This window comes from Sceloporus occidentalis, unplaced genomic scaffold (genome assembly GCF_023333645.1).
Source record: "Sceloporus occidentalis isolate IW3139 unplaced genomic scaffold, rSceOcc1.0.p SCAF_2, whole genome shotgun sequence".
Taxonomy (NCBI): domain Eukaryota; kingdom Metazoa; phylum Chordata; class Lepidosauria; order Squamata; family Phrynosomatidae; genus Sceloporus; species Sceloporus occidentalis.
In genome coordinates this window covers 49,282,795-49,304,653 of record NW_028316982.1, presented here as the reverse complement: position 1 = coordinate 49,304,653, position 21,859 = coordinate 49,282,795, and the positions used below count along the sequence as shown (strand labels likewise).

At 40.2% G+C, this 21,859-nt stretch overlaps 1 protein-coding gene across 8 annotated transcripts in view; it reads right to left on the bottom strand.

The window, feature by feature from the left end:
* Positions 1-21,859, bottom strand: part of CROCC2 (ciliary rootlet coiled-coil, rootletin family member 2) — a 137,693-nt gene that overhangs the window by 9,966 nt on the left and 105,868 nt on the right. For 7 of the 8 annotated variants that reach the window (XM_089509291.1, XM_089509295.1, XM_089509296.1 and 4 more), the window contains 4 exons: positions 16,153-16,273; positions 13,560-13,723; positions 7,802-8,242; positions 6,250-6,399 (listed from right to left, as the gene is read on the bottom strand). In XM_089509291.1, the coding sequence (XP_089365417.1) occupies positions 6,250-6,399; positions 7,802-8,242; positions 13,560-13,723; positions 16,153-16,273 (876 nt within the window). The remainder of the gene's footprint in view (positions 1-6,249; positions 6,400-7,801; positions 8,243-13,559; positions 13,724-16,152; positions 16,274-21,859) is intronic. The other variant, XM_089509297.1, reaches the window with a different exon arrangement.

Below are 21,859 nucleotides of genomic sequence, written 5' to 3'. Positions count from 1 at the left end.
GATCTGCTGTTTAAGCACAACATTTCTGCTTTGGATGTGGGAAAGGCTTGACAACTATGGTTTAGCAGTCCTGTTCCCCTCCCTTCAAATAAAGGCAATGATGATACTTGTTGCATGACTCATTGTAACAGCAGAGCTACAGTCAAGGAATTCCTGGAGTCTTAACTTGAAGTCTAGCTTTAATGACATGTACTGCAATCCTATAGACATAATGCTTAGAAATAAGCTCCACTGAATGTATGAATTCCTCCTCCTATTTCTTAGTATATTTTTTCAAATGAACAACCACAAACACACACACACCAGTTTCTATATATCTAAAACAAGTGGAATTAAAAAAAAAAACTAACACAATATCCCAAACTACCTAAAATGTGAAACAAAAACAAACAAAAATGATAATTAAAAAACAAAAACAAAGATGAAACTACCTAGAAATAGTAACTGGTGGCTCCCATGGCAGTGGAGTAGTGAATCCACTCCAGGTTTTAGTCCAAATTTTAAAGGAGCTAAGCAAGGTCCTGAACCTATTTTGGAGATGGACCCTTGAATAGCTCCTTTAAACTTTGGGCTTCCAGCCTTCCTGACCATGGTTCTTTAGCATTACTTATCTAACTCCCCTATGGCTATTCAAAAATTTAATTTGGTATTTAAAAGTAGAATAGAGTAATACTAACAAAATTCTATCTTAATAAAAATATGAGTCTTTTTGTTGTTAACTGCCCTCAAGTTGATCTTGACCCATGACGACCATGTGAATGAGACGTCTCTAAGATCCTCTGTCCTCCACTGCTCTGCTTAATTTCTGCAGACCCATACCCGTGACCTCCTTAGTAGAGTCCATCCATCTAGCATGCAGCCTTCCTCTCTTTCTACTTCCTTCCACCTTTCCTAGCATTATTGTTTTTTTCCAATGTTGTGCCTTCTCATGATGTGTCCAAAGTACGACAGGTTCAGTTTTGTAATCTTGGCTTCCAGAGAAATTTCAAACTTGATCTGCTCTAGGACCCATTTGTTTGTCCTTTTGACTGTCTGCAGGATTCTCAATGCTCTTCTCCAGCACCACATCTCAAATGAATTGATTTTCTTCCTATCTTCTTTCTTAGCTGTCCAGCTAATAGGGAATACAATGGCTCATATGTTTCTAACTTTTGTGCTGAGTTGTATATCTTTACATTTTAATATCTTTTCTAGTTCTTTCATAGCTGCTCTCCCCATTCTTAATTTTCTGATTTCCTGACTGCAGTCCCTGTTCCTATCAATGTTTGATCCCAAGTATGAGAATTCTTTTACTATTTCCTCATTGTTTAGGTTGAAATTGTGCAGATTATTTGTGGACATTATTTTTGTTTTCATGTTCAACAGTAAAACATGTTACTTACTATCAGATCCTCTACAAATATAACACACTTCTTTCTTAAAAACCTAAGACCATAACAGAGCCACTCTTATTTTTCATATATTCAATTAACACCTTCCATTGTTTTTTGTGGGTTTTTCAGGCTATGTGGCCGTGTTCTGGAAGAATTTATCCCTAACGTTTCACCTGCATCTGTGGCTGGCATCTTCAGAGGTCATCTTCCATTGTTTCTTAAAATAATCCATAGTTTTCTCATGTATCAACACATTTAATTTATCAATTTCTACAAATGTATACAATTTTAGCAACCAATCTTCTTGAGAAGGATTATTTTCTCTTTCCATCCTTCAGTCTTTCAACGTAGCAAGTAAATCTCCATTCCTTTACTTGTCCAGGTAGCAATAGAGGTCTTAGGTCCGAATACCCAAGTCTTGATTTCTTGATTACCTGTTTCACTCTCCTTAGGATTACTTCTTGAGGAAGCAGTCTGTAATTTCTATGCACATTATAGCAATTCAAATGGTTTTATCTACTATGACTCTGTCCTACAGAATCCTGGGACCTGTATTCAACCTGGCAACAAAGGCAAAGGTCAGTTTGAAGAGGTTTTGAATTGACTTTAGGAGAAGGCTCTGCCACATGGTTTGGATTTTGCTTCTCCACCACTAGAGCTAATTAGGCTGATCCAAGAGTGCCCCTGCTGATACCAAACACATGTGTGACAAATTATTTCTGTGAACTTGAACCACTGCCTTGGAGCTGTATGTTAGTTGCTCCTCTGAACAGGACAGGAAAGCAGGTAGCCTGGGGATGTACAAGCCCATATTTGTGCATGTGTGAAACCTGATATTTTACTTTAATGAAGAGCTCTGAATGCATTGTTTGGAATGGATTCAAAGAATCTGAAAGCAGTAATCATGTGTGTACTGGGATGTCACTGGATTAGAGCCACAAAACAAAAGTTACATTAACAAACACATTCTCTCTCATTGCAGAAAGGGACTTCAGTTCCATACCTAAAAGTTAGAAAAAGGCACTGAAGAATTGTCTCTTTGCATTTCTGCATTTTTCATATATATCACAAATAGCAGTGAATAAGTCTTACAGTGTACTATCAAATAAAGCTATGGAATGCATGTACAGAGAGCAAAGAAACATGAACATATTAAAATCATTTTTTTTCATTTGCATTTACACTTGCAGATATATATGCTCATGCATTTTTGTGCAGGGATACAACCATGTACAAAAGAACAATAATATCTTCTTTTTTGGTGCAAACTTTTTCACCATTATCCTACCATGGCTAATGCACACACCCAATCTTACTATTAGCCACCACTGTGCCTTTCATTAGAAATTATATCAATTAAGCTTCATACATTTAAACCTGCAATAATAGTTATTACTAACTTATCTAGAGCAGGGTACAACAACTCTTGTATAAGACAGATATGGAAGTAGAAGTGGCCCTATAAGTCACTTTTCCCTTTCCCAATTGAAGAAGAAGAAAAAAAGCCAAGTATTCATAAGAGAAAGGCAGATGGGATATGAGTATGTAATGAGGAATAGCTAGGTCTTGCCTCTCAGAGATGTGAAGCTCCCAAACTTAGGTGATTACTCCAGCTGTATTGTCTTCCCTTCTGTGTTGCAGGGCCTTTACTGTTTTGAGGAAATGATGCCTAGAGATCCAGGTGGGGTGAGACTCATAGGCCAGGAGCAGATGCAAAACTGGCTTACTCTAGGGGTTTCCCAAGTCAAGGGGAGAACCTGCTGACCACACAACCATCTCCCATAATAGGCTGACAATTGATGCACAGTCCACACTGCCTCACTCCTGCTAGGAGGAAGGAATCGCTAAAATGGAGCACTATTATTTTTTCTGAGTTCTATCGCAAATGCATGTGTATGAGCACATGGATGTTCCACCAGCAGCCGCCAATTGCCCTCTCCACCCACCAGCCCACTGATGCTATGTGACTGGCCTGAAAGATCTGGAGTGTACAGGACCCAAATATCTTCTTTATTAAATATAAGTGATTAATAAGGTCATGAAATAATGAGGTATTGTTGTGTTAGAACCAGTCAGTCATTGCCATAGAGGCAAAGTTTGGAAACATTACTAAAAAAGTGAAGATATTAGCATTATTTAAAAAAATAAAAAAGCCCTTTATTGGCTGTTACATGTAAATAATGACTAGCATTATACTGCTGATAACCCACTGGATGACCTTGGGAAAGTCACATGCTCTAAACTTTAGGGGAAGGTAATAGCAAATCTTGACAAGAGAACCCAATGGTATGACCTTAGAGTAGCCATAATTTGGAAATGACTTGAAGGCTCACAATACACACATACAGACCTTGCTTTTTAATTATTTTTAAAATAAAAATCACCATAGAATTACAAACTATGACCCCAAATTCTCCTAAATAATCCTCCCAAAGCAACATTTTGAAATAACAAAACTAACATAGTGCCTTATGAAAAACATTAACATTTACCCCATTCATGTTAAAATGTGTAAAAGCAGTGATGTTATCCTTTGTTATGAAAAGAAGCAATAATTTAATTATCTGTTTTATTTATAATCTACCCTTTTCCCAATATGAGACCTAAGCAAACCCACACAGAACAAAAAAAATACAGTTAAAACAACAAGGAGCATAGTTTAAAGCAATTAAATACACTATCCTGTTAGAAACAGCCCAAATTTAGAATAATTTAAAAGTGTTCAAAATGTAATGATGAAAGTACATAAAAGATCTTTCCACAGCAACCAGTTAATAGTGAAAACCTTGTCAAAATAAAAAGGTTTTTGCCTGCCAATGGAAGGAGAGCAGATGGTGTGTGTGTGTGTGTGTCCATTCTAGCCTCTTTTTACTTTCAGTCTTTGTTCTGACTATTCCTGCAGATGAGTCAGTGTTACAGTACAGAAATTATGGGAAAACCAGGACTTTTCTGACAGGTTGCTGATTTTTTTCCTATCTTTTGGTTGTGGAGAAGTTGTATCTATAACTATCTGCAAATGTAGATGCTATGAGAATGGGAATAGGTAGGTCTTTCTTCCTTTCTCCAGGGGGAGAAAGTGGATAACCAGGTTAGGGAGCCCTGGTGGTGCAGTGATTAAATGCCAGTACTGCAGCCACTCACAGCCACAAGGTTGTGAGTTCGATCCCAGGCAGGGCTTCAAGGGTTGACTCAGCCTTGCAATTCTTCTGTAGGTTGCTAAAATGAGTACTTCGCTTCTTGGGGGCAATCAGCTTACACATTGTAAACCGCTTAGGGAGTGCTTAAGTGCACTGATAAGTGGTATAGAAATGTACTTGCTAGTCATATTGAACTTTATCGCACTGGCCCTGGAATGGGCCTGTAGCGTTGTTGTTGTTGTTATTATTATTATTATTATTATTATTATGCTTTATTATTAAGCTTTATTTATATAGCACTGTAAATGGAACGTTTTGGGGACGGGAGGTGGCAGGGAACGCATTTTATCACATAGCGAGAACGCTGCCACCGCCACCAAGCGTCCCCATCCCATTCCAGATGTGTCCCAGAGGGGGTGATTTTTGGGAATGCTTGAGAAATGTTCCCAGAAATCGCTCGCTGGGGAACACATCTGGAACGGGATGGGGACGCTTGGTGGTGGTGGTAGCATTCTCGCTGTGCGATAAAATGTGTTCCCCACTGCCTCCCGTCCCGAGAACATTCCATTTTGGAATGCTACAGGCCTGTTCCAGGGCCAATGCAATAAAGTTCATTGTCTACGAAGACATGAATTTGTTATTTGCACAAGTGGGCTATCAGAATCATAATGAACTTGGTGAACGCGACTGGAGATGAGAATAATTTAAAAGGCTTGTAACTGCAAATGTCCTCCCTGGTACACTAACCAGAAAGACTTCCTGTAGAAGAGTTAGAGATATGCCACCATCAAAGCAAGGGAGGCCATGAAGTTGCCAGATGTCAAGGCCTCCAGGATGGCACAAAGTCCCTTCATTCTGATTTCTCTCAGCAAACAAATTGGTTTTCTTATTTTGGTTGTCCAAAAATCACCCCAAACTGACTGCTATTTATAGACACAGTGAAAAATTTCGAGTAGCATTTCTGAATATGGTGCTTTTCAGTGACTCCTATGTAAAGATGGTAGTTTGATGGCTTTCACTGTCAGCATGTGTTTTTCAAACTTGTGAGACTTTACAAATGAAAGGAAAAAATGATGAGCATTCCAAAAAAATCCTATTAAGTAGCCTGCCTTGTCATGTATAACAAAAATTGGACTATGGTGGATTGAGCACAATGCATAGAATTTGTGCAATATGGCATCATGACTTCTGGGGCTGGTATTTAGGGGGAAATGGTGGCGAATGGTCACTCACCTCCACAGTCAACTGAGATAGTAATAAGAATGTGAAGAAGCATGCCTTGTGCCTGATTTCTGAGAAAGGGAGAGAACTGTTTGTCTTTCTAAAGTGATAAGTTGTTTAATCCATCTGGTGAACTCAAGATTCACAGTGTACCCCTCTATAACAGGAAGGGAAAGAGAACCTGCGCCTCTGTTCTCATGAACACTTCCTTCTAGCTCCACAGAATATATAGTGGAGATGCAACCAATCTATTGCCATCACTGTGAGATCACTGACCTTCTTGGACTTGAACAAGAGTAAAATTCTATCTGCTCAGAAGTGAGGGAAGGAAAGCTGACCTTCCATCTCTGGGGGAGCTACAGAACAAGATGTTTGGTTGAAGGCCTTGCCTATCAAAATGAGTAGGAGAAAACAACTTACCCAAGAATATCCTTTGCCATTATAGGAAAATTATACACAAATGTTATGTGGAATCCCCACTAAGGCTATAGCCATTCCCCACTGTTATCATTACTCACTTCTTGAAAATGTTCTACTTGCTCCTCCAGATTTCTGTATCGCAGCTCCATCTCACCTAGTTGATCTTGCAGCAAGTGAACTCTGTCAGTCAAGCTGTGATTCTGCCTCTTGCTGTCTGACAATGCCTGCCGCATGGAATCCAAGCGATCCTGGCAAAGGAGAGAACCCACAGAAGCAAAATAGTTTGATGGCATTAGATATGGACTTCCATTTAGCACAGACTTTTACTGGCCAAATGTAATTTCTGTGATCCAGATATACACAGTAAATCAACATACCCTTCTATATTGAAGTGACATTTCAGACCAGTTGAAAGGATCTGAATTGCAAGAGTGCTGGAAAGTGGTGATACACATCCAGAAAAAGATCAGGAACTTATACTGAATCAGATCATTAAGCCATATGGCTCAGGATTACCTATTGTGTCTGGATTGTTGAGAGACAAGGGCATGATGCAACTGAGAGAAAGATCTTCCAACACATTCTAACAGTTTATGCTGGCTCAGAATGCTGAAAATTTGCCATGGTTTCAAGCAGTGTTGTATGGTCTCACCTAACTGAATATGGATACAGGTACTAGACAGTTCACTTCAATAAGCCGCTCTGATAGCCATTAGGGCTGAAGGGCAGGGTATAAATGCCATAATAAAAATAAAATAAAAATAGTTACAATGATTTTAACTACAGCCTTTATCTAAGAGATTCTAACTGACAGCCTCAGCTTCTGCAATGCTTTGAAGCCACACACACACACACACACACACACACACACACACACACCTAAGTTCCTTCTATTGGTTTTCAGTTTCTAACATATCTTATGGTGGGGAACTGGATGGAAATATGGTCTGACCCAGCATGATGTACTGGTTTGAGTGTTGGACACTGACTGGAGATCAGGGTTCAGTTCCCCACTTGGCCATGGAAACCCACTGGCTGACTTTGGGCAAGTCACATACTCTGAGCCCCAGAAAACCCTGTGACAGGTTTGCCTTAGCATTGCCATAAGTCAGAAAAGATTTGAAGGCACACAACAACAACAACAACAACATCAACAACAACAACAGGTAGAAACCTCTATAGATCCAAATGAAAGAAAAATATTGGTGCAACAACATTTAGTGAGGGTGAATCTTCCAAGATATATTGCTGTATTAACATGCAACACTGCAACTGTGCATACAGGCACAATTCAAAATAGTGATTGCCACTTTTGGCCTTCAATTTTTGTTCACATGGTGCATTTGAATACTCCCTCCAATCTGCAACACAAGGTGAACATAAGAGGGAAGGTGGTAGCTAATGAAATCATGAGGTTTGTAGTGTTAGCCTGGGGTTGGTCTGCAGAAAACTATTCCTTTGGTCTATATTCCTGCATTCCCAGATCATTCTGGGGTTGTAGGCTAATAAGTAACTTTTCTAACCTCTGAGTCAGCACAATTCTATATACAATAATGTGCATGTTGTTTAGTTTGGTACAAAAATATGCTGTTTTGATACAGAGAAACAAGTAGCGGCGGCTGAACATCTGATGCAGCTGGATTCTAGTACCTGGAGCAGCCGGCGGTCTTGCTCTGCAGCACTCAGGGCCTTCTGGAGTTGGGAGATATTCTCCTGCAGGGAGGAGGAGCTAGCTGTAGCATCCGACAGTGCCTGAGACAGACTCTGCACTCGGTCTTTTAAGTGGCATTCAGTGCCCTCTGTCCTAGCCAGTGAGTGTGTCAGGTGATCAAGCTCCTGCTGCAGCAGTGCAGTTTTGCTTTCCCCATCTCCCAGCTGGCAATGGAGCACCTTGATCTGCTCTTCTAGAGAGTGGATCTCTGTATCCCTCTCGGTCAGGCTGAGCTGGGATCGCTGCACTTCTCCTTCCAAAGCCCTCCGACTCAGCTCCAGTTTGGTGGCCCGACTCTCTGCTGTCTCCAGGACTTCCTTTAGTTTCCATTTCTCTGTCTCTAGCTTGGCCTCTTTGGCTTTCAATTTATTGATTTTCTCCTAAAACAATAAAAAGGACTTCAACACTACATGCTACTTCCGTTTTGGCTCATTTCTCCCTCTCCCAAACATGGGAAAGAAAACGAGTGGGGATGCATTTTTGGAATCAGACTAAATCATACCACAGGTTTACTATATATGCCCTAGAGAGCAGGGAAGAATACTACACTAGAGATGTTTGGATTACACAGAGTTTGGACAAGTTACATTTTTGCACCACAATGTCTAGAATTCCCCAGCTAGCACAACCAAGCATTCCCCTTGGGCATGACGATGAGTAAAAGCAAAGAGTCTGAGGTAAAAGAATCAGAAGTAATGAATCATACTAGATTATCACACTGCCCTTTTCAGTCCTTCTCTCCCAATCTAGGCATTGATTGAAACCTTTTATGCATGGATTTTACCGCATGCCTCTGTGCCTAGGTCAGAAGCATCCCATATCCAGTCATGGCATCCTGTGCTGGACCTGGACTTCTCTGGTACTTTTTGAAAGAATGGGATTTTCCCATTCTTTGAAAAGTGTGGGAGACATCCGGATCGAGTACAGGATGCCATGCCTGGGTGCAAGATGTCTCTGACCTGGGCACGGAAGCGTACAATAAAATCCATGCTTAAAAAGTTTCAGCACCTAAGTCAGGAGGGAAAGATGGAAGAGGGCAGTGCAATAATCTCCAGAGATAAATGTACACATCAGGAAAAATGTGGAGTGAAAAAGACAGAAAGAGGGATTAAAAGAAGCAATGACTGCATATGGGCCAAGTGATATATGTAACTGCTGGTACTTTCTAAGCTCTGTCATCTTCTTTCACTTTAGAAAAACACTATTCCAGGATTTTCATTGTATTTAAGTGCTTCATGCAAGAAAGGGAGGTGGGGTGAACATGCTCACTTACCTCACCATTATTTCTTTGGAAGTAATCTATGAGATTTTAGAATACTGATTTTCCAGGGTTTTAAAATGTGGAAGAGAGCCTCCATAAGTAGTGGAAACACTCCTTTGCTGATAGACACTGTCTACAAATAAAGGGCAACAGGAATGGCAAAGGACAGATTTATTGTGCTTGTCCTCACTCTTCTTATTTATAGAGCTTACACGCAAAGAGAATGCCTGAAGATGGCTTTAACCTCTGTATCTGTATGGAACTGCTCCAAAAAACAAATATATATCAAAGGATTGTAGATGGATTTTCAAATATCTGAAGCTGTAATGTATGTAGATGACCTGCTTGGTAGTATTTACAGAAGCATGGTGGTACGCACACTGAACAAGCCAAATATATTTGTGTCAGGATATGAAGTAAACTTTGCAAAATCTGTCCAGATGGAATTAATGTGACAAATCTAACTAAAGATAAGCTAGCAAGGCAAAGAAACATGTAATGGAAAACTTACAGCATTAATTATCTGGGGCTATCATCAGCCAAAGATATAGAAGTAATAATGGAAGTGAATAATAAAAGAAGTGTCATTGATTTAGTTGACTTTTATAGTTCATCTAATATATTTCTTTCCTGGACGGAGAGGATAATATATAGTTAAAGTGAATGTACTTCCAAAAATATTTTTCTCAATTAATGATGTTATTGTGTGTCTTCAAGTCATTTCTGATTTATGGTGACTCTATCATGGGGTTTTCTGGGCAAGATTTCTTCAGAAGAGGTTTGCCATTGCCTTCCTGTAAGCCGAGAGAGTGTAACTTGCCCAAGGCCACCCAGTGGGTTTCCACAGCAAAGCAAGGGATTCAAATGCTTTTTCTCCCAGAATCCTAATCTAACACTTAGAGCACTGCCCTACCTTAGTCAACAGGAATGGCAGGATTTCTACAGTAACATGGGTGGAAAAACATTACTATGAACTGAAGAATTCTATCTAGGTTATTGAATAACAGTAATACTGGAAAGATCTATGCAATAATAAAAGATATACAAAACACACAGTCATTAATTTCACAATAAAACTATGAAAGTAAGTTGAGAATGTCTTTATTAACTGAAGTTTGGAAATGGCTAGAAAATAATGTTAGGAAGGACATAGCTGTAATGAATTTAAAACAAAATGATTTAAAAGTTTACGCTGTTGCTAGTGTGTGTGTGTGTGTGTGTTTAACTGCTCTTGAGTCAACTTCAACTCACGGTGGCTCTGTTTCCCTCTGTTTTCAAACTCTCTGCTCAGGTCCTGTAAGCCCAGGCCCGTGTCCTCCCTGATCGAGTCCAATCTTGACATGTGATCTTCCTCTCTTTCTACTGCCTTTCACTTTTCCTAGCATCATTGTCTTTTCTAATGATTCATTTTTCCTCATGATGAGGCAAAAGTTGAACAGACTCAGTTTAGGCTTACAGAGAGAGTTCGGGCTTGAACTGTTCTAGAACCCATTTGCTTGTCTTCCTGGCAGCCCATGGTATTCTCAGCACTTTTCTACAGCACCACATCTCTAATGAGTTAATTTTCTTCCTATTGGCTTTTTAAAAAAAACATTCCAGCTCTTTTTTACAACATGAGATATGAGGACCCAAGAGTGATTATGCTTATATGCACATATTCTACAATTATAATAAAATTAAGTAATTTTCATTCTTTGTTCTAATAACTGATCAAGTAGCTGGTTACAAATTATCTATTGATCCCTTGATATTTTTGTTGGATACATAGAAAGTACTAGTATGGAACACGCAATCAGTTAACAGGACTGCAAAAACTTCTGCCGCTTCTTAGTAGAGAAAGCATTACTCTCTCCCCCACTTTATTAGAGTGGATTTTAAAGAATTTGGCATGTTGCAGTCACAATTAAAGTTACCACTTTCTATATGTTAATGGAATTTAGATGTCTGAGAACAGTTTTACTGAAAAAGTTTGTTATACAGTTGGCCCTCCATATCCACTTAATCTTTATACATGCATTCAATCGTCCATGGCTTGAAAATATTCCAAAAAGCAAACCTTGCTTTTGCTATTTTATATAAGGGACACCATTTCACTAGGTCACTGTATTTAATGGGCTTTGAGTACCCACAGATTATGGCATCCATGGGTGTGTGTGTGTCCTGGAACCAAACCCCAGCACATATCAAGGGTGCACGGTATTTTCTAAAGGCAGATAGTATTTATCCTTATACTTTATTTTCATTCTCAGCCCCAGAAAATCCCATGATAGGGTCTTAGGGTCATCGTAAGTCAGAAACAACTTGAAGGCACACAACAACATTATTATGTCTCCAAAAGGAACAAGTTAATATCATGATTACCACTTCATTTTTATATTTATTGTCCCATGTAAATGAAAGCTGCTATCCAATATATAGTTTAATAATGATTTAATAATTTAAGTGGTTATTTAAATAATTTAATAGCTATCAGGTAGTGTATGTATGTGTGTGTGTGTGTGTGTGTGTGTGTGTGTATAAAATGGTGATCACTGCTAATTTTATGAATATTTTTTGTATGAAGAAGTGTTCTCTCTTTGATGTGTGTGTGTGTGTGTGTGTGTGTGTGTGTGTTTTATCGGCTAATTTGTGAGACTTTATGTAAGTGGTAACTGACCAGTCACATACATTTGAGTTGGGATTAAGACTGCACTTCACTCAACAACCCAACAGTGACTGGAAAGAGGGCACTTCCAGATGGTTCTCAGGGGAAGAACATCATCAATGCTCCCAGTGCCACTTTAACTATATTCCTGCAGGGTAAGCTATCATATGGAAGAACTCTTTGGGGATTAGTCAAAAATTAACTGTCAGCCATGCTCAATTTGGACAAGGATGGGTAGTAAAAATATGCTTCTTTTCAACAGTGGTGTCAAGAAGAACACTGACAGAAGACAGGTTTTCTACATATGTTAGTCCAACCAGCAAATGTGAATCATGATTTGAGAGCTGAAAAAACAGCAACAGAGGTATAAAGTAAAAGGAAGATGCACTCAGTTACACTTAAGGTCTACAGATTCTGTTTTAGTACCATTTACCAGCCAGAGTCAGAAGCTGTGCTGATTTATCATTCTTCAACCAAGATGGTCCTAACTCTGGCACTCTCTTCCCATATCATCAGGCTCGTCATCCAGCTAACAGCACTTCACCTTACACCTTGACAAAATTACCATGTGAGTTACAGAAACCATTTACATGGAAACTTACCACATCACAGCCTCATGGTAGCAACAGAAAAATGGAAAGAATCAATGTTTCTCTTGAGACAGGTGATAATGTACACAAGATGGAGCCCCACCCAAACAGTTCGTGTTAGCTTAAGCAGTAATACAGCCAGACCCTTGCTAACCAGCTGGAATGAAAACATTATTTAAATTGCTGGGCAGAAAGCCCTCCTGAAAAAAATAAATAAAAACCAACCAGTGTTTTTCCTCTTGTTTTTCCCCTGACATTTATTTGCATACATCTCTTTTTGGAATAAAGGAGGTTTGGGGGTTAGGGTGTGTATGTCTTAAACCTAGGATGCAACCAGACAGGTCCAATCAAAATGCACTGTGCAGCTATCCTACTGTTTCTTCCTCACCACACTTTTTCTGGTGATAAATAAGATGGAGGAAGTGGCAGGAAAACTTGTTAGGCTTTCAAATTGAATATAGTATCATTGGAACCTCCTGTAAAATTATGTGAACTAGGCAAGGCATCTGCAGAAGAACAACCTGATTTGGAAGGTTGAATCACACGAATGTCACTGATTTTCTGCATAAGATGGGAAGCTGACCCAAACTACAAATGTCACAGCTTTGGAAGACTATCACATTGCCATTCATCACACCTACCAGAGGCTGTTCCCTCCCTCCACATTTGTTGCTGTACCATGGCAAACTACCCTTAAAACAAGATGAACTTTCAAGCTTCTTTTTAAAGCTGTCCCACAAGCCAGCTCTTTGCAAAGTCTCTTTAGTTCTTACAAACATTTCAGCCCCCAAAGACAAGAAGTTTTGTCTGAAAAAGTGCAAAAGAAAGAAGTAAAACCCATTCCTGTTCATTCGGTTTGAACTCCCACTGAGTTTAACACCACATATTTCTTAGGATGGCATCTTTTGCTAGAATATCATGAATACTTAAATTCTTATTTTATGTTAGTGGTTTTTCATAGATTCTTTTGCCATCCAGTGCCCCTGGGACTGCTTTAAATATTATCCATTTTTGTATATTTAAAAATCTGTTATTAAAAAAAAGTACACCTCAAACATGAAATTTGAAATGAGGTAAAAGTATTTGAAATGGTGTATCATACAGGTATACTCATCAAAGGGCAAAGGCTTCTTGCTGTTGTGTATTGTCCATGGCAAGCCTGATTTTGCTGCCATGTAACAAGTAGGAATGCTTGTGTTCACCTGCAGTTCTCTGTTCTTCTCCTGACAAATATGCAAGTTGCGTTCCAGGGTTGCCGTCTGCTCTGAGAAGGCCTGTCGCTCCCTTTCTGCTTTCCGAATGGCCTCCTCTTGAAGCATTATGGCTGCCTGGGCACTGCTCAGACGCCCATCTGCTCCTCGCTTGCCTGGAGGGGAAAGAAAAGACTTCCTTTTTCAAAAAGGAAAAGTACAGGTGAAGTGGCTATGCAGAGAAAGCATTGATCCATGCACTCTTGTTTCATTACTATATTAATCTGTTAAAAAAGTCATATTCTGGAAATTACCAGTTAAGCTCATCAAAGAAGTCCCACTTACAGAATGCCATTCAACAAGCAGAGAAAAGCTATAAAGAACCTTGAGCTTAATGAAAGATCTATTTGTCAAAGAGGTTACTTCTGAAAGGAAATAAAAACCCTAACAGGAAATATAATGTTATCTGCTCCTCCAACCTCTCTTATCTATTTATTTAAAGGAAACTGAATTGGCATTTTATATGCCTAAGAGTGATATGAAATGCAAATACATGTAACAAAGCCCAAATATTTTTTTCAGAATGAAAAATTGTTTTTGAAAGCTGCCAGGAGCTCATTCAAAATACACAATTATAGTGTTATTATTCCACTTTAACTGCCATATTCTATTGAATCCTAGAATCATAGGAGTTTATCACAATCGGGCTAATTCTGGCATTAAAGAGAGATTAAAGCACATTTAAAGCATCCCGCGAATAAAGTGGCAATGGTAATTGCACAAATGATTATTACACACAATTGCACAGATAAAGTGATATTGGAAATGCATTGTTGCTGAAATCTTGAAAGTAAAAATGGAGAGTTTTGTGTGTGAAATCGTTTTGCGTAATTACATGATTTTTCCAGGATATTCACAGGATAAACTCCCAATCTCCTTCATGTGATAAACTCTATGGATTTGGAGAGACCACAAGGGCCATCCAGTCCAACCCCCTGCCATGCAGGAACTCACAATCAAAGCACCCCTGACAGACTCCACCACACTCCAAGGGAGTGTTCCACTGTTGGACAACCCTCACTGTCAGGAACCAGAGCTTGTGAGGTACTAGAAAAGATCTTTGAATGAGAATTTTAAAAGCCCATTCTTAAACTGAAAATCTCAGGATTCCAGTGGATGGAACTATGGCATTTAAAGTGGAATAATAGCTCTATAATTGTGTAGTGTGAATGGGTCCCAGGTTGAGAGAACAGGCAATAAAGGCAAGGGATATTGAATGCTTTTCCTCTCTTCATCAACGTGCTTTTCTTTCAGGTACATATTTATGGGTAAACACTCATCTGAACCTTATAGTGGAAAAGGCACCTTAGAAAATGTGGTTTGGATATGAGGAAAGTGTTAAATAGCCCTCATCCTCTTGCTATGCCATTTCAAATAGAAGCTTCTAAAATCATTTCATTTTCAAAAAGTCTTAATTACATCTATTATGGACCTTGTCACACGGAGGCTCTTACGTTGGAGAAATGTTGCAGAACTGTTTCAGAAGCACGAAGGTGGGATTGTCTGTTGTGCTTCTAAAATGTAATTGAGGCTTCCCGCTTTCCTTCCGTCAATGAAGCATTCGTGGAGAAGCCATTTTTTGAATAATGGGATATCCCGTTATTCAAAAAATGGCTTCTCCTAGCTTCTCCGCGAACGTTTCATTGATGGAAGGAAAGTGAGAAGCCTCAATTATGTTTTAATTATGTTTAATTATGTTCGCACTTCTGATGTGTGATGCGGCACTTCTGAAGTGTGATGCGGCAGCTAAAAAGGCCAATGCTATTTTAGGCTGCATCAATAGAAGTATAGTGTCTAGATCAAGAGAAGTAATAGTGCCACTGTATTCTGCTTTGGTCAGGCCCCACCTAGAATATTGTGTCCAGTTCTGGGCGCCACAATTCAAAAAGGACATTGAGAAACTGGAGCGTGTCCAAAGGAGGGCGACAAAAATGGTGAAGGGTCTGGAGACCATGCCCTATGAGGAACGACTTAGGGAGCTGGGTATGTTTAGCCTGGAAAAAAGAAGGTTAAGAGGTGATATGATAGCCCTGTTTAAATATTTGAAAGGATGTCATATTGAGGAGGGAGCAAGCTTGTTTTCTGCTGCTCCAGAGAACAGGACCCGGAACAATGGATGCAAGCTACAGGAAAAGAGATTCCACCTGAACATTAGGAGGAACTTCCTGACAGTAAGGGCTGTTCGGCAGTGGAATGCACTTCCTCGGAAGGTGATAGAGTCTCCTTCCTTGGAGGTCTTTAAACAGAGGCTGGATGGCCATCTGTCAGGGATGCTTTGATCTGGATTTCCTGCATGGCAGGGGGTTGGACTGGATGGCCCTAGTGGTCTCTTCCAACTCTACGATTCTATGATTCTATGATTCTATGATTCTATGAAACAGTTCTGCAATGTTTTGCCCACATAAATGCCTCTGTGTGATAATACGCTATGGCTTGTTCCCATTTCTGCCTCAACAAAATGACATATTAACATGAGAGGAAATACAGGCATCCAGGGAGAGGAAACACTATGGAGAATAAAGAAAGTAAGGGGAAGAGAACTGGCCTTCCTCGCAGTCTGCCAAGAACTTCTGGAGTTGTGTGATACGATTCTTTGTCCGGTCATGGTCAGACTCCATTTCATTCAGCTGCTGGCTCAGATTCATTACTTGAATTCTTAGATCATCCTGGGAACAAGAGATATGAACTGTGATTCCTATGGATTGTTTCCAGGGAAAATGGCAAAATACATGTAGAGATAAGACCGCATATACCTTTTCTGCATGTAGTTATTTTTTAATTCTTTAAAAATGTTGCAAAATCTATTCAGTTTCATAGAACCAAAATCTACTCAGCTTCAGCGCACAACAAATAGACTTAAAAACAACTATACGGTCTATCTGTAAGAAAATAACTATATTCAACAGAGTAGGTTATAAATTACACGAATCATTGGAGGCCTTTCTTTGAGTCCTCTCACTTTTGGAAATGAGGCAGGTGATGATCTGAGATTGGGTATTTTCACTTGGGTGGAAATGTTACCAGTTTGGACTACAATTTTCTGAATCTTCAGGATGGGAGATTTGTGAAGCTGTAGTCCAAACCAATAAAATTTCCAAGTTGTGAAAATAATTGAATGCATACTCTTATTTTATCATTTATTCTCTCCCTAAGACCACGGCCTGCCTGAGGCAGTATGTGTTATGGAAATATTTTCAATGCAGCAATTAACTTTTCCTCTACATGGCAGCTTTATGCAAATTTTCCTCACTGTAAGCCACACTGAGCAATGAGGGTCATATTGAAGATGGAGTAAGCTTGTTTTTTGCTGCTCCAGAGACTATGAAGTTTATCACACTACTTACCTTCTGCTCTGCTCCCGTTGCCTCAGCATCACCAATCTGTGACAGGAGCTTCCTGGTGGGATCGCAGATGGCGCTTTTAAAGGGGAACGCTTCCGTTTTCGTTTTGGCAGCGTTCTCATAATTGTTTAAAAAGGGGCCCTTTTTTAATAACAGATTAAATCGTTATTAAAAAGGGCCTTTTTAAAAACAATTACAAGAATGCTTCCATGATGCAGGGGCAATGAGAGCAGAACGGAAGGTAAGTAGTGTGATAAACTCCTATGATATGGATCAAAGGTTTCAAAAATGTTTAGATTCCACCTAAACATTAGGAAGAAATTCCTGAAGGTAAGAGATGTTCAACAGTGGAACACAGTCCCTCAGAGTGTTGTGGAGTCCCCTCCTTTGGAGGCTTTTAAACAGATGCTGGATGGCCATCTGTTGGGGATGCTTTGATTGCGAGGTCCTGCATGGCAGAGGTTTGGACTGGATGGCCCTTGTGGTCTCTTCCAACTCTATGATTCTATGATGATATTTTCATTAAACATGCACAAGACTTTATCGGTAAGGCTGCATCAGCATTTAATTCTGAGTAAAGTTGAACAAGAAAGTGCTGGAAAAGTGTTAATGGAAAGAGGTTGTTATTTACTGTAGATTCTTGCTTTGGTTACTGCATGCCAACAATAAACTCCAGAATCTTGGTGGGACAAGACAACAAAGCAAGGAATGCCTTAGATTTTATGCAGCCCAGAAAGAATGAACTGATTTCTCCATTTGTCAGAAAGACCGCTGGATGATCTGATGCTATGATTATTGTGACAGCCCATGTTTTTTTAATTATTCTGGTACAGTATAAATATTTATGCATTTTTACAAGAGGCATGCTTTTGAGCAATAAATAGCACATGACAGAGAAAGGGCTGAACTGCCCTTGAATATTGCTAAACATATGTCTTGGAAGTCAAACTGGGGTCAAGCTGAGCTAGATTGGTTCATTTGATTCTGCTAAATGGAGCTGGGATATCCTGATAGTTTTCATGCTGGGCAAACAAACTGGGCCCTTGCCTTAGCTAAATGAACTAAGCATACTAAGGAACTTGGGCCTAGTCCCAGTTGAGATGGAATCCCTAGGGAATAACATGAATTCATGAGGTCTGAAGCTCTCTGCTAGAAAATAATTAAATTCTGTAGCTGTAATAAATCACATATCTTTGCACATATTTTCTTAATTTCCATCCTTTTGCTCAAATTACAAAAAACTTATGCAGAAATTTGCATTTTTCCCCATTCTATGCTTTCTGTTTTATTGCTTGGTCAGAGTCAGGATGGTGGATAGGGAAGAAACACTGGGATGGATCTTTCCAGAAAAATATGTGGAACAGGAAAGAAAGGGGCAGACCCTGGAGCCACAAGGAGAGACTTCCAGCACTTTAGAAATGGTTAGACCTCACTTTATCAAACCAGCCATATTATTGAACTAGTTTTGTTTTATGTTTTCCAAAACAATACCACTTTACAATCTTTCAAAGCTTGCAAATGTTACTTTTTGGGGGCTACAGTTCTCAGAGTTTTCCAATGGCCATACCCACTGGGTTTTTCTAGGAGCTGTACTCCAAAACATAACACGTCTAGAATCTAAAATCTTTACATTATTCTGCTGTATCCAGTCGACACTTGAAGGAGGCCAAGAGAGTCATTTACTCAAAGCCCTGTCATGGATCTGTAATTGAAGTAGTCTTTGAACACAACCCTTCAGGCTCAAATGGAACAATCTGTGCCTAACTAAGGGGCTGTACACACAGCCCCAAAGAGGTGGCCTCCAGCCACCCCTTTTACAGCCAGATTGGGGCCGCTGCAATTGATGCCATGGCCCTGATCTGGCCTTTCCAGGGCATTAAAAGGAGCTGCAAAAAGCTCCTTCAGCGCTGTGTAGTGCAGACATAGTGCTGGAGGAGTATCATGACACTGCATGCCATGTGATGCAGCATGTGGCGTCATGCCACCCTGGAGGTGGAGCCAGGGTATGTGTCATATAGACGCTACGCCCAGACTCTGGCCCCAAGCCGGCCCAAACTGCTGGTGTGCACAGGGCCTAAATTCAGTCCCATGTGGTTTTTAGGTTCACGTGTCTTTCAAAACTCAGGCATTTATATTAGGAGTCAGATATTCCATCTTTTAAATCATGATCCTAACAGATTGCTGGAGCTAAGACACTTGTAGCATTGAAATGTTTTACCTGTGAGTGGACTAAATTAGCCTATTGCATTAGCAGACATGCACAGATAAAGCATATACTTAGAATCATAGAATCATAGAGTTGAAAGAGACCACAAGGGCCATCCAGTCCAACTCCCCTGCCATGCAGGAACTCTCAATCAAAGCATCCCGAACAGACGGCCATCCAGCCTCTGTTTAAAAACTTCCAAGGAGGGAGACTCCGAGGGAGTGTGTTCCACTGTCAAACAGCCCTTACTGTCAGGAGGTTCTTCCTAATGTTGAGGTGGAATCTCTTTTCCTGTACCTTGCGTTCATTGTTCCGGGTCCCGTTCTCTGGAGCAGTAGAAAACAAGCTTGCTCCCTCTTCAATATGACATCCCTTCAAATATTTAGACAGGGCTATCATATCACCTCTTAACCTTCTCTTCTCCAGGCTAAACATCCCCAGCTCCCTAAGGTGGTCCTCAAAGGGCATGGTTTCCAGACCCTTCACTATTTTAGTCGCCCTCCTTTGGACATGCTCCAATTTCTCAACATCCTTTTTGAATTGTGGTGCCCAGAACTGGACATAGTATTCCAGGTGAGGACTGACCAAAGCAGAATATAGTGGCACTATTACTTCCCTTGATCTAGATACTATACTTCTATTGATGCAGCCTAAAATTGCATTGGCCTTTTTAGCTGCCTCATCACACTGTTGACTCATGTTCAACTTGTGGTTTACTTGGACTCCTAGATCCCTTTCGAATGTAGTCTCCTTAAGCCAGGTTTCACCCATCCTATATATATGCATTTTATTTTTCTGCCCTAAGTGCAGTACCTTACTTTTCTCTGTGCTGGAATTCATTTTGTTAGCTTCGGCCCAGCTTTCCAGTTTATTCAGGTCATTCTGAATTTTGATCCTGTCCTCTGGGGTGTTAGCTACTCCTCCTAATTTGGTGTCATCTGTAAATTTGATAAATATGTCCCTAATTCTGTCACCCAAGTCACTGATAAAGTTGTTGAATAACACTGGGCCCAGGACAGAACCCTGTGGCATTCCACTAGTCACTTCTCTCCAGGATGAAAAGGAACCATTGTTGAGCACCCTTTGTGTTCGGCCAGACAACCAATTACAAATTCATGTAACAGTTGCCTTGTCTAGCCCACATTTTATGAACTTGTTTGCAAGAATATCATGGGGAACCTTGTCAAAGGCCTTACTGAAATCAAGATATGCTATATCCACAGTATTCCCTTCATCTACCAAGATGGTAATTTTAGCAAAAAAAGAGATCAGATTTGTCTGGCATGACTTCTTTCTATGAAACCCATGTTGACTTTTTGTGCTTATGGCATTGCCTTATGGATATTCACAGACTCTCTGTTTTATGATCAGCTCTAGAATCTTTCCTGCTCTTGATGTCAGACTAACTGGACAATAATTGTTGGGATCCTCTTTTTCCCCCCTTTTTGAAGATGAGGATGTTTGCCCTCCTCCAGTCTGCTGGGACTTTCTGCCTTATGCACATGCATAATTTTCTACCTTTTGCACATGCTCCTTTCATTGGCCTATATCCACTGAATGAAAGATTCAAAGCAGAATTCCAAAGGGAATAGACATTTTTATGAAATCAAACCACAACGTGATAAGAATTAAGATTTTCTTTTTTTTTTAAATCTAAAATGAAGATAGACTGGTGTGTTTTTAAAATCCATCTACAGATATGAAGGCAAAACTTTCCTTGTTTATAACCAGATAAACACAGCCTTTCAGCTAGTAGGACAAAAAGTAACCTGGAAAAACAATTGTACTTTCCCCCCATAACTCCTCAGTACTAATAAAATGGCAGCTAATTCGTCAGACAGCATAAATCACAATGGATGCTGGTCTCACTGACAGTCTGGTCCCTATCATATGGATCAGTCAAAACCAACATGAACCAAAGTATTGTACATGTCTGGATAGTGGCAAGATATGTGGATAAGATCTCATGCTCAGTGTGACCACAAGGATGAGTTTTGTAACAACCAGAAAGCCACCATCAGTGCTTGGAAAAGTTACCTTTTGGAAAATAGCTCCTAGGTTCCTAAAGCAAACATGAACAGTGGCTATACTGACCAGCTAGTTATGGTAAGTAGGTGTGTGTGCGTTGTGTGCATGGGTGCGCCCATATGCATTCAAGTTGTCTGTTGACTTGTAGTACCCCATGAATTTCACAGGGTTTTCATAGGCAAGGAATCCTCAGAGGTGGTACCTCTGAAATTGAGTCCCAATACTTTGTGCCAGCCTGTGGGCAGTTAGGATACAGTGTCTGCACAATAGATGCCCTAACCCTGCCCCCAGGGTGCCATTTTGGCGTGCACCGGTCCACATAGCATGCACCATCATGATGCCCTTCTGGTGCTGCATCCACATGATGCAACACCAATGGGGTATTATAAAGCTGCGCCCCTTGGTGGGTGCAAAAAAGAGCCGCTCTTTGAAGCTCCTTTTTGTGCTCTGTGGAGGCCGGATCAGAGCCACGGCATGAGGTGGCCATGGCCCCGATCCAGCCAGTAAAGGGGCAGCTGCAGACCGTCCCTTTGGGGTGGTCTGTATAGCCCCATAGTCTACAGCACCTGGCATTCATTGGCAGTCTCCATCTAAGTAAAAACCAAAGCTGACCCTGCTTTGCTTCCAAGATCAGATAGGATCTGGTGCTGTTAAGGGACTTAGGCTCCACTTGAATT